Source organism: Pseudonaja textilis, chromosome 3 (genome assembly GCF_049901715.1).
Source record: "Pseudonaja textilis isolate UNSWEBS1 chromosome 3, rPseTex1.2, whole genome shotgun sequence".
NCBI classification, from domain to species: domain Eukaryota; kingdom Metazoa; phylum Chordata; class Lepidosauria; order Squamata; family Elapidae; genus Pseudonaja; species Pseudonaja textilis.
The window spans coordinates 10,413,457-10,427,068 of record NC_141992.1 but is presented as its reverse complement, the minus strand read 5'-3'; the positions used below and the strand labels follow the sequence as shown (position 1 = coordinate 10,427,068).

Below are 13,612 nucleotides of genomic sequence, written 5' to 3'. Positions count from 1 at the left end.
TCTAGGCCCTCGTTCAGGTAAACCTCGAGTTACAACAGTTCATTTAGTGACCGCTCAATGTTACAGTGGCACTGAAAATAGTGACTTATGATCACTTTTTATACTTATGACCATTGCAGCATCCCCACGGTCACATGATTTACATTCGGATGCTTGACAACTGACTTATATTTATGACGGTTGCCAGGTTCAGGAGTCATATGATCCCTTTTGCGGCCTTCTGACAAGCAAAGTCAATGGAGAAACCAGTTTCACTTTACAACCGTGTTACCAATTTAACAACTGCAGTGATTCACGTAACAAATGTAGCGAGAAAATGGGGCAAAACTCACTTCACAAATTTCTCACCTTGACAACATAAATTTTGGGCTCAGTTGTGGTGGTAATTTGAGGACTACCTGTGCATGTGTTTGAGAAAGATGGAGAAAGGAGAAAATTCAGATTATTCTGGAGCTACTCACTGCTGATGTTTCCTTAAGGGAACTCCCAGTCTTGATGGATTCTTTCAAATTTCTATTTTTTTCAAGAGTTTAGAAATGCAGCAGCCTTGGAAATACTGGACCAAGTCTGGGGAAAACCAGGATCAATCCTCTTTTGGATTTATAGAATAGAGTAGAGTAGAGTTGAGTAGAGTAGAGTTGAGTAGAGTTTAGAGTAGAGTTGAGTTGAGTAGAGTGTAGAGTAGAGTAGAGTTGAGTAGAGTGTAGAGTAGAGTAGAGTAGAGTAGAGTAGAGTAGAGTAGAGTAGAGTAGAATAAGAATTCTTTATTGGCCAAGTGTGGTTGGACACACAAGGAATTTGTCTTGGTGCAAATGCTCTCAGTGTACATAAAAGAAAATATACATTTGTCAAGAGTCGTAAGGTACAATACTTAATAATAGTCATAGGGTACAAATAAGGAATCAAATCATACTAGGAAACAGTCAATAAAAATCGTAAGGATACCAGCAACAAAGTTACAGTCATACAGTCACAAGTGGGAAGGGATGGGTAAAAGGAAGGATGGGAGAATTAATAGTAATTGCAATGCAGATGGAATGAGAATGAGGGTGATGAATAGAATGTAGGTGGACTAAAAGGCATAGAGTTTTTACTCTAGAAAAATGCCCTTCTTATCCAGAAGGAAGTTGAAGACTGTACAGGTAGTCCTGGACTTACAACCATTCATTTAGTGACTGTTTGAACTTACAACGGCACAGGAAAAAGTGACTTATAACCGTTTTTCACACTTATGACCGTTGCAGCATCTCCCTGGTCACGTCATCGAAATTCGGACTCTTGGCAACTGACTTGTATTTATGACGGTTGCAGTGCCCCGGGGTCATGTGATCCCCTTTTGCAACCTTCTGACAAGCAAAGCTAATGAGGGAAGCCAAATTCACTTAACAACCATGTTACTGACAACTGCAGAATGTCAACTCATAGAACATTTTGTATAAACGTTTTATAGTTGACAAAAGAAAGAAGGGGAGGGTGTTTCAAAGAGCAGCTGGCAGTGTGGAATCAAAAGTACATTCCATTCATATTTTCTTCAAAGACTGATTAGATGACTGAAGCTTCTGCCGCACAAAAATGTAATTGGAGAGCATGATTAATGACTTTTGGCTATGGACATCTTTTGTTGGATGATACACCCAGAGGGATTCACTGAACAGCAGCGACAAAAAAGGTCGTAATATGGGGCAAAACTTGCGTAACCTCTGCCTTGTTGAGCAACAAGACTCAATTGCGATCGTGTAAGTCGAGGACTACCTGCAATGTAGGTATTATTGGAGAGATGACCACTTACGCTTCAAAGCTGGGACTTTGATCACAGTGAGGAGATGGTGGTGTTTTGCTTGTAAGGGGTGGGGAGTCACTTTCTGGGTAATCTCTTTCTTGTGAGGAGGTTCGGGATCCTGTTCTCTTCAGCTCAACGGTTCCCTGCAATTGGTTGACCCTCTTCTGAGAGCTCTAAAAACAGAGGAAGGAAGAGACCAGTCAAAACATGGGTCTCACATGGGGAGCCCGGAGGAGCTTGCAGCTGTGGGGTTGGCTAGTTGCTTGAGAACCCTCCCCCCCTTCCTCTTTTAACTAATTTTAACAGTGTTTAATCAGCCCTACTTCCTTCTAAAATTTTAACTTTTATCACTGTTTTTATGTTTTGGCACTTTTTTATTATACACTGCCCAGGGCCCCAGGGAGATGACAATTTAAAGTGTCATGTCCCTGTCGGAGTCTGAATACGAGGAGGAAGATGAACAGCTGACAGGGAGTGGGAGTGTGGCTCTGTTGGCTGTGGAGGAAACTGGGGAAGGGAAAAGTCCAGCTGGGCAGATCAGGGGAGAGGTAGAACAAGGGAGAGGGAGTTCGGAGAAGAGAACATGGGTTGCATGGCTTACGGGAGGGGAAAGGGCCCTGATTCCCTTCATTAGCCACACCTGGGAATGAGAGTTTAAAAGAAATGCATGCTGAGTGCGGCAGCTGCTGGGAGCAAACGTGAGTTTATCTTGTGTTGACTTTGCTTATCTGTGTTCCTGGCATCTTCCCAACCATGTGGAGCTATTGCCATGCCTTCACGTCTGGAATTCTGGCTCCTGCCCTGTCGGACCAATTACCTTATTTTGCCTTGATTGGACTTATAGTTACAGTTTTTGTTGACCATGTTTTGGATTTGATTTTCTGCAGCCAAAGGCTGGGAGAGTCTGGGAGAGCCAGAAGGTAACCAGGACATTGGGGGCGAAGTTGGAGCTAATAACGGGACTCCTACTGATTATCTGATGATGTTGCCTTTGTGCCATGACTCGGGTCATCACACAAAAATTATAGACAGTCAGATGATCTATCTATCTATTGCTTGATAGATATAAATTCCCTCTTTCAGACTGGGCATAGACACTGCAGCCAACCAGAATGCTGTGTTCTGTGGTATCAGCCCATGGTGATAAGTTCTAGAATGGCAAAGGTTAATTTTTCAGCCCCTTCCCCCCAGGTCTTCAAGAAAAAGAGATTGAGAATGTAAAATGGATCAGCTGGTTGGCCTTTTGGGGCGAGTGTAACCCTTGGATATGCCTAGGTTCACTTTGGGTTAAAAATAACCCTCTGGAATTACAGTGGTTGACTAGGCCAGTTAATTAACCCAGTTTTGCTGTTCCTACAATACGGTTATCTCCCAAGTGTTCCAATTAAGTAAGTTAGAACAGAGCCTTTAAATTGGAAAGATCCCAGGTGACCAGCTCATAATAAATATAGATTATGAATAGATCACTTTGAAGGCTGCAGTTGAAAAAATAATCCCTAGCACTCGCACAATGTTGGAAAGGAGACCACATGCCAACAGAGAGTTTAATAATCCCCAAAATCTACAATTGCGCTGAAATGGACAAATTACTCTAAAATTAAAAGAAAAGGAAGACTCAAAGTACTATACAGTCTGGGAAAACTGGTACAAATGGATAAATTTTAGAAATAAGCAAGTAAATAAATAAGGAAAGAATAGTTTAAAGAAGTTAAATGTATGAGAAATCACCAGGAATGTGAAATATGTATTGGAACAACATTTGGTATATAAGCAGCATCAAAATGATTTGTAATATTTACAGTGTTTTTTGTTTTAATGAGTTGTATTGTATTTTGTATTTATTCTTTTTTTTAATATTTAATAAAAGTTTTTCTTAAAAAAAAGAAAGAAAGAAAGAAAGAATAATCCCGGGACATGTCAAGCCAAATTCTCCAGCTTGTGTAAAATATGGACATTAAACATAATTGCTTGTTAAACATTGGGTTAATAATTTGGGCAGATAGTCAACATTTTTACAGAGAAGCTGTGACATGATTTCTTCTCTCACTTTATCCAGCCTTCAGGTTGTCCATCCTTGATGATTTTAAGACTCAAGGACTTTTAACTCCAAAATTCTGGGAGTTGAAGTCCACAAGTCTTCAAGTTGCCAAAGTTGGACATCTCTGATTATATAGCAATAGCACTTAGACTTATATACCACTTTACAGTGCTTTACAGCCTTCTCTAAGCAGTGTACAGAGTCAGCCTATTGCCCCCCCAACAATCTGGGTCCTCATTTTACCCATCTCAGAAGGATGGAAGGCTGAGTCAACCTTGAGCCAGTCAGGATAGAACTGCCAATCGGCAGTCAGCAGAATTAGCCTGCAATGCTGCATTCTAACCACTGAGACATGACAGTTCATAATTGAACTGCCGAATTGCTGGCAGATCGCAGCCTGCAAATTAGTTTTCAATATGCATTGTAACCACTGCGCCACCATGCATATAATATAAGAAATGGAATTTTCCAGCATCGGAAATACTGGTTTCTGATACTATATAACTTAACCCTAACTTTGCTAGTTTCAAGCCAACTGTGAAGTGTCCAGAAGTGATAGCAATAAGCACTTAGACTTATATACCACTTTACAGTGCTTTACAGCTCTTCTAAACGAGTCAGCCTATGGCCCCCAACAATCTGGGTTCTCATTTTACCGACCTGGGAAAGATGGAAGGCTGAGTCAACCATGAACCAGTCAGGATCGAACTGCCAAACTGCTGGCAGACGGCAGTCAGCAGAATTAGCCTGCAGTACTGCATTCTGACCACTGCGCCATCACAGCTCTTAAACTGTTTCCTACTAATAATTTCTATGCTCACCTTCAGGAGAGCTTTTAGCCCAAGATCAAGAATCAAATTCAGGAAGAGAAGACAAAAAAGACTAAAGTTAGATAGGAAATAAGTTACCATATCCAGAGCATGGTCTCCCTGGAGAAGGATATTAGGGGAGATCCTGCTTTCTGGAGAAAGTCTGTGTTCAGGAGACTCATCTGTAAGAAGAAAATAACATTTATTTCAGATGATCTAGTGCTACAAGTAGAGATGTTTCTCTTTTTAAACTGCTAACCATCCTTCCAGTGGTGGGATTCAAATTTTTTTACTACCAGTTCTATGGGCATGGCTTGGTGGGCATGGCTTGGTGGGTGCGGCAGGGGAAAATTGCTGCAAAATCCCCATTCCCTCCCCATCCCACTAACCTGCTTTCCAGCTCCGTTCTCCTGTGCAGGGCAACAAAAGAAGACCCAGCCAATCAGCTGGGACTCGGTAGGTGGAGAATAGATGCGGCGGGGCCAATCAGAGAGGGTATTCTGCTCAAAATTTCTGCTATGGTTCTCCGAACTACTCAAAATTTCTACTACCGATTCTCCAAAACCTGTCAGAACCTGCTGAATACCACCTCTGCATCCTTCCCAAACTGGATCTCTCTGGATCCACTGAGAATCCAGTTCCTAAAATTGCTAACAACATTGCTAACAACTCCTAAAATATGCTGGAAATTCTGGGAGTTTTAGTCCCAATCCATTGAGAAGGCACTAGGTACAATGGACCTTTTTGGCTCAGGATAGGTAGTCCTCGACTTACGACCACAATTGGGATTTTGAATTTCCAGGAGAGTTCTTGAGTGAGACATCGCTGGTTTTTATTGGGTTTTTTTTCCGCCATGGTTGTTAAATGAATCGTGTTGTTGTTAAGCAAGTCTGGCTTCACCCCTTGACTTTGTCTGTCGGAAGCCAGGTCACACGTGGCGATTGCGTGACCCTGGGACGCTGCAGCCGTTGTAAATACATGCCAGTTGCCAAACGCCCAAATTCGGCATGTTGTAAGCTACCTAGAGTCACGTGACTGCCAGGCGGGTGGCATATACATTTAATTAGTAAAACAATAAAATAAAGATAAATGATACTTTTGAACAAAATAAATACATTTTCATCACAAGGCCGTGGGAATGCTGCGATGGTTGTAAGCATGAAAGTCATTTTTTCCAGTGCCCTTTGTAACTTCAAACGGTCACTAAATGAATGGTTGTACGTAGAGGACTACGTCTATCTCTCACTCCGGTTGAGAGCAACAGGGTATGGTTTTAGACAAGATTTTCCCCAGAATTTTAGGACGAAGTGGCTTAAATCTGGGCTCTCTGACGTGCAAAGCAGGGAGCTAGATATCTTAAGGTAGCGTCTCTCTGCTGCTGGAGGTTCTGCTAGGCTCCCGATCTAGAACTGACTGAAGAGCAAACTGGGCCCACTTGCAGAAGAAACGTGCCTCCTTCCAGCGGCTCGGGACACTCGTCTTCAGTTTCTGGGCTCGTGTTTTTCCCAACGCTCGGTTTCCTGCTTCGGCTGGAGAGGATAGACAAAGAGACGCCTGGGACGAAGTTTTCTTCTCTGGGCTGCCCTTTGAAAGTTTTTGGCCTGTCCCTGTTGCGCAGAAAGAAAACATACGAAAACAAAGATGAAACATGAGAGGGTGTAAATGCATCGGTCTGTAGGTCTCGCATGGGCTTTTATAATAGTCCTGGGAAGAAAAGAAAAAGAAAAAAAAACAGAACCCAGGCATCTTTGGCACTGCGTGATTTGGGAACAAAGAGAGCGTCACTTTATTTTCCAAAGCACCCGAAGGCAGGACAAGAAACAATGGATGGGGACTAATTAAGGAGAGAAGCAACCTGGAGCTAGTAAGATGCTTCCTAACACTGAGGACCATTCACCAGTGGAACACCTTGCCTTCAGAAGTCGCGGGTGCTTCACCGCTGGAGGGCTTTAAGAAGAGACTGGACAGAGGTGTCTCTGGAATGGTGTAGGCCTATAGGATTTCCTGCTTGAGCAGGGGGCTGGACTAGAAGACCTCCAAGGTCCCTTCCAGCTCTATTCTGATTGATAGACTGCATGCAGTAAAATATGCAGTAAAATAGGACTTTGCTTTTATCCTTGCTTATTCATGCCATATTTATTTCTCTTGCGGGCAGTGAATTCACAGGCAGCCTAGAGTCTACCCAAGGGCCCTGCTTGAGCGACCCAATTTGTGCTGTTCTTCATTCATTCCAAAGGGTTCAAGTGCACCTTCCAATGAAGGAGGATCTTACATTGGTTTTATTCTCGAAAAGCCTTTGAAAGGTCAGCTGTTTTCTCACTAGCCTCACCAAGAGCAGAGCGGCCTGGGATCAAGTTGAGTACAAAACAACCTTGGTAATCACGGACATTGTTGTCACTTCCAGGTTTGCATTTTGGATTTTCTGGTGCTACATTTCCAATACAGCAATAGTGCCACCTGCTGACAGTTGAAGTCACTTTCTAGAACCTAGAACATAGATAATCCTCGGGTGAGCCCAACAACACATCTGTTGTTTAAGGGAGGGAGACATTTGTTAAGGGAGCTTTGCTCCATTTTACGACATTTCTTGCCCCAGTTGTTAAGCGAATCACTGCAGTTGATAAGTTAGTAACCCGGTTGTTGAGTGAATCTGCCTTCCCCATTGACTTTGCTTGTCAGAAGGTCGCAAAAGGGGATCCCATGACATCCCAGGGACACTGCAACCATCATAAATATAAATATGATTTATCTTTAAATATGAGTAAATGGGAGCCAGTGGCCAAACGTCTGAATTTTGATCTCATGGTCAAAAGGAGGAGGCTGAAAAGGTCATAATCATGAAAAAGAGTGATAAGTCACTACTTTCAGTGCTGTGGTAACTTTGAACAGTCACTAAAGGAACTTTTGTAGGTCGAGGACTATCTGTCATAGGGTTGGAGGGAACCTTGAAGGTCTTCTAGTTCACCCTCCTGCTCAAGAAGGAGACCTTATACCACTGGTGGCGAACCTTTTGGGCTCCCATGCCAAAAAATTGCGCTTGCAAGTGCTCGCATGTCAGTACCCAGACGGCAATACACCCTGCCCCCTTCTGCACATGCACACACAACACCCCCTCATGCCCCCTTACCTGCACTGCAGGTAATACTGGAAATACCAGAAGCGACAAAACAGGCCTGTTTTTCGGCCTCCAAAGACTCCAGAGGCTTCCCTCAAGCCCCCAGGAGGGTGAAAACGGCCTCCCACAGGCTCCAGAGGCCCTCCAGAGGCTGAAAATGGGCACTTCCGGTATTTCTGGAAGGCCCGTTTTTCGGCCTCCTGAAGCTGCAGAGGCTTCCCTCAAGTCCCCAAGAGGGTGAAAACAGCCTCCCCTGGGCTCCAGAGACCCTCCAGAGGCTGAAAATGGGCACTTCCGGTATTTCTGGAAGGCCCGTTTTTCAGCCTCCCGAGGCTGCAGAAGCTTCCCTCGCTTCTCAGGCAGGCTGAAAAAAGGCCTCAAATGGGCCAAAAATGAGCTGGGAGGCACGTGCATGCACAGTACAGGTAAGTTTGGCTGTGGCCCACACAAATGGCTCCACATGCCACCTGTAGCATGCATGCCATAAGTTTGCCTTATACCATTGTAGACAAATGGCCGTCCTGTCTCTTCTTGAAAACCTTCAGTGATGGAGTAGCCACAACTTTTGTTGTTTCACTAATTAATTGTTCTCACTTTCAGGAAATTTCTTCTAGGTTGGACTTCTCTTTTTTAATAATCTTCCACCCGTTGCTTCATGTCCTGCTCTGAGGTGCTTTGGAGATCAGGACAACCCTCTGTTCTCTGAGACAGCCCCTCAAAACTGGAAGACTGCTATCCTGTCACCCTTCGTCCTTCTCTTAGTTAGAGTAGAAGACATACCGAGTTCCTGCAACCTTTCATTGTACAGTTTAGCCTCTTGTCTTCTCTGCTCTTCTCTGCAGGCTTCCTAAGATCACAGCATCTTTTTTTGTATTGTGGTGACCAGGCTAAACCAGATGATGAACAATTGAGTTTCCCAGCCATAAATTATCACCAATGTCTTGGGATGACAACCACGTTAAATAAATGAATGCTGAAGTCAGCTTTGGAAAAGACCCAGGAAATCTTGGAGAGTTTTATATATCACGGTTTCATTGCTAACTGCTCTTTCTTTTCCAGAACTAAAAACAACTTTACCCATAACTGAAAAATTTCAGCAACTTTCAAGGACAAGGACCAAAATGGCAATTCTAGAATAGAGAATGGTTGAAAGGTCCTTGATGCTTTCTAAGCTTGCTCGTTTTCCTGCAGATGTTTCATTACCCAAACTGTGTATAGCACGGCTGTGGCACTGAAGATGTTACCTAGTTGGGTATTGAAACATCTTCAAGAAAACAAGCAAGTTCAGAGAGCACCAAGGACCTCTCCTATCTGTCTGTCTGTCTGTCTGTCTGTCTATCTATCTATCTATCCATCTATCTATCCATCTATCTATGTCTATCATCTATATCCGCCTGTCTGTCTGTCTATCTATCTGTCTGTCTGTCTCTTATCTATCTATCTATCTATCTATCTATCTATCTATCTATCTATCTATGTCTATCTATCTATCTATCTATCTATCTATCTATCTATCATCTAGCACTGATGAGGTTACGTAGTTTGGGTAATGAAACATCTGCAAGAAAACAAGCAAGCTCAGAGAGCAACTCTATGAGATACTAATATTCTCCTTCATTAATAGAGATAAGCTATCAAACACCTGAATTTTGCTCGTGTGATTGTGGGAATGCTGTGATGGGCGGAGGTGTGAGAACCCTCATTTTTTTTCAAGTCATTTGACTTGATATTTTCAAGTCCGGTCACTTTTTCAGGGCTGTCGTAACTTCGAACAGTTGTTAATCAAACGGTTGTAAGTTGAAAACTACCTGTACTTAACACATTTTTCAAGATAGCTAAAGAAAAGTCAAACACTAGTGCTAAATGCTCGCTTGAACACCCATGTTAGACAATCTCTCAGTAGAGAATTGTATACAGCTAGTTGCTGACTTACATCCACAATTGAGCGCAAAACTCCAGTGGCTAAGCAAGATAGTTATTAAGTGAATTTTGTCCCATTTCATCACTTTTCTTGACCAGTTGTTAAGTGAATCACTGCACCTGTTAAGTTAGTAACTTGGTTGTTAAGTGAATCTGGCTTCCCCATTGACTGTGCTGGTCAAACTATGGCACACTGCAATTGTAATAAATGCACGCTAGTTGCCAAGCATCTGAATTTTGATCATGTGACCATGGGGATGCTGCAATGGTCATAAGTGTAAAAAATGGTCAAAGTCCCTTTTTTCAGTGCCGTTGTACCTTCGAGTGGTCACTAACCAAATGGTTATAATTTGAGGAGTATGTATACCAAGATGTAGAAGCCTTTTTCATCTGCTAAATGTCTTTGTGTCAAAACGTTGATTTCTCTGTTTTGGAAACTTTATGCAAGTTCTCACTTGCAAGCCAAAAAAAAAAAAAATATGGGTCCAACCACAGGTTTTGCTACTCCTGTTAGGACTCAAACTCTTTCTAAATTTAACTGAGACATTTTCTTCTCCAGTAATGGAACACAAAGCCTACCAGAATCTCTTGAGATCCTTCAAATCCATCTCACTTTGAACTCCCTGTGTTCAGAGCTGAAAGTGCACACCAATTTGTACTACTCAGGTGACTCTGATGACACAGATAAACCTCTAGGTGGCTTCAATGACTCTTTAAAAGAAAGCAAATGACCAACTGCCTGCAAGGAGTATAAATCCTTCCATTCCCCCCAATCCAGTCAGAGCTGAAGAAGCTTCTCGGATGAGAAGCGAAACGCCTTCAAAGAAAAACCAGAAAGTCCAGTTGCCTCTTGAAAAAAGCACCTGTGGGACAACCATGACCTGGATGACTGAGAATCTCCATAGTTAATTGGCCAAGTAGACCTCAAGGTTTCTCAGACCTTTCCCAAGACCTTTTCAGGAGGAAGACATTCTGGGATAGCCCACTTTTGCTATGAAGAAGGCAGCCATATTGGTTTCACTTTGAAGTATTCCAAACACCAAGAGATAAAGTTAGGAACACTTACTCTGGGCCACATAACCTCTTCAATATTCCAAACACCAAGAGATAAAGTTGGGAACACTCACTCTGGGCCACATAACCTCTTCAAATCTTCCTTCAGGCTCTTGTTTTCCTCTCTCAGCTTATTCAGTTCATTAGCTGGAATGGAAAGAAAGAGAAAAATGTTGGATTAGATCAACTTTCCCCAGCCCTCCAGATGTTCTGGGACTTTGGGCTAAGATGAGATCAAGATTATAGATGGAAAGAAGAGAACATGTGTGCCCCAGGCCTAGGGCTACCAGGTATCTGAACAGGAAAAGGAGGACATGGATAATTGGAAAGGAGGATCCACCAATTACTTAACATTCTTTGCATCTCTCACAAAACTTACAATGAAAAACTACCAAGCTCCTTCCCTCAAGCCTACATATATAGCAACAGCACTTAGACTTATCTATTACCTATCTATCTATCTATCTATCTATCTATCTATCTATCTATCTATCTATCTATCTATCTATCATCTCTCTCTCTCTCTCTCTCTCTATATATATATATATATATATATATATATGTGTGTGTGTGTGTGTGTGTGTGTGTGTGTGTGTATACGTATACATACATACATACATACATACATACATACATACATATATATATATATATATATATATATATATATATATATATATATATATATATCTTGCTTCACAGTGCTTTACAGCCCTCTATAAGTGGCTTACAGAATCAGCATATTGTCCCCAACAATCCAGCTTCTCATTTTACCAACCTTGGAAGGATGGAAGCCCGAGTCAACCTTGAGCCGGTCAAGATCGAACTGCCAAATTGCTGGCAGATGGCAATCAGCAGAAGTAGCCTGCAATACCGCATTCTAACCACTACGCCACCACAACTTATAATATAAGAAATGGCATTTTCCGGCATCAGAAAAACTGGTTTCTGATACTAAATATATTGTATGAAGTTTGCAACTTCAAAATCTTTCAACTGGAGGATCTTCCATATTTTGACTCGACCTATTCCAGGTATCTCTTTATTTGCTGAACTTACTTAGGATGAAGATGTGTTGAAGACTTTGAAAATGGGCCTTCATAAACTCATGTTGCTTCTTCTTTGCAAGTTCTTGGGTCACTTGGCATCTGTCACAGAGTCCAGCTCGCAACCTTTAAGTAATTAAAATGGCAGGGTGGTGTTTTTAGAGCAGCAAACCCAACTGGGAGCAGACATATTGCACCAACCCCACTGTTAGAACTTCAAGGTAGACCAGACTTGAAAACCAAAGTCATAAATGCTAATATTACTTTTATGAAAAGGTTAGAATAACAGATATCTTGCAAGTCTAAATATCCTTCCTTCCTTCCTTCCTTCCTTCCTTCCTTCCTTCCTTCCTTCCTTCCTTCCTTCCTTCCTTCCTTCCTTCCTTCCTTCCTTCCTCCCTCCCTCCCTCCCTCCCTCCTTCCTTCCTTCCTTCTTTCCTCTTTATGAAAACCATGGAGATGCTTTTTCAAATTCCATTTGTGCCTCAGACCCAAATTTCTGACCATCTTGGCAGTGGATTTTCTTTTTTTTCCTCAAGCATATTTCATCAGCCCACTTTTGGACTCAGATTTTTCAGAATCATTATTTATTTGCCCAAAAGCTAGAAAATTGGTTGGGGGGGTGGGGGAGGATGGGGGGTGCGTGGGAGCTAAGCTTTATGATGAATTAAGTATATCTATTCTAATGAAGAGAAGGACTACAGGTGACATGACAGCAGTCTTCCAATATTTGAGGGACTGTCACAGACTGCTATTCTCCAAAGCACCTGAGGATAAGAAATAAAAGACAGAAGCTTCTCAAAGAGAGATCCGACGTAGAAGTAAAGAGAAATTTCCTGTCACAATTAATCAGGCTTGCTTCCAGAAGTTGTGGACAGTTTTAAAGAAGAGATTGGCCAACATTTGTCCAGAAGGTATGGGCTCTTCTGCTCGAGAAGGGGGTTGGACTAGAAGACCTTCAGGGTCCCTTCCAACTCTGTTAATCTAGATTCCGCTTTTCTAACCCTGATATATATTTTCTCACCAGGATGGAATGCTTGAAAGTCAAGTTCAGCTAAAATAGAAATCATATCAAACGGGCACTCAAAACTACCTCATATTGCCAATTTCCAGTGGATATGTGTGCATTATGTTCATTGTATTGATAATGATGTTCAGTATATTGATTATAATTATGATGCTCATATATTAATTATTGTAGGTATGTGATATCAATAACTGGGTTTATACAACTTGCCCAACCTGGATTACTGGATTAACCTTGTCCAATTTTTATGAAAGAAATGTTCAGTTGTGTGGTTGTGGCCACGATGACACTTTTAACCTTCCCCTATTGTGCAGATGCCCCTTAAAACAGGATGAGGCTGTTTACCTGTTTTCCAGGACTTTCACATTTTCTTTAAGTCCCTTTTGTTGTTCACGCAATTGGTGGTTTTTGGTAAAGAGCTCTTCAATTCTCTGGTTGTCCCTAAAAAGGGAGAAGGAGGAAAAAAAATATTATTCCCAGGTATCAAAACGCATCTCTGCCATTTCTCCTTGACTTTCTCTTTCAAACTGCATGTTGGAAAGTAAAGTTTGGTTTGACACTTTCAAACTAAAGTATAGGAAGTTTGTAACTTAACAACAGTTCATTCCGTGGAAAAAAATGACTTATTTTTCACACATAACCATTGTGGCATCCATTGGTCACATGATCAAAATCCAGATGCTTGGCAACTGACTCATATTTTTTAGGTTTGCAGTATCCCAGGGCCACGTGACCACCTTTTGTAACCTTCTAACAAGCAAAGTCAATGGGGAAACCAGATTCACTTAACAACTGCGTTACTAACTTAACAGCTGCAGTGATTC

General features: G+C 42.0%; 1 protein-coding gene across 2 annotated transcripts in view; it reads right to left on the bottom strand.

The window, feature by feature from the left end:
- The window catches only part of RBBP8NL (RBBP8 N-terminal like), a 45,678-nt gene that overhangs the window by 13,846 nt on the left and 18,220 nt on the right, over positions 1-13,612 (bottom strand). For both annotated transcript variants that reach the window (XM_026697398.2, XM_087928910.1), the window contains exons 4-9: positions 13,134-13,229; positions 11,775-11,887; positions 10,790-10,862; positions 6,080-6,234; positions 4,727-4,809; positions 1,790-1,953 (exon numbers count right to left, since the gene is read on the bottom strand). In XM_026697398.2, coding sequence (XP_026553183.1) covers positions 1,790-1,953; positions 4,727-4,809; positions 6,080-6,234; positions 10,790-10,862; positions 11,775-11,887; positions 13,134-13,229 — 684 coding nt within the window. The remainder of the gene's footprint in view (positions 1-1,789; positions 1,954-4,726; positions 4,810-6,079; positions 6,235-10,789; positions 10,863-11,774; positions 11,888-13,133; positions 13,230-13,612) is intronic.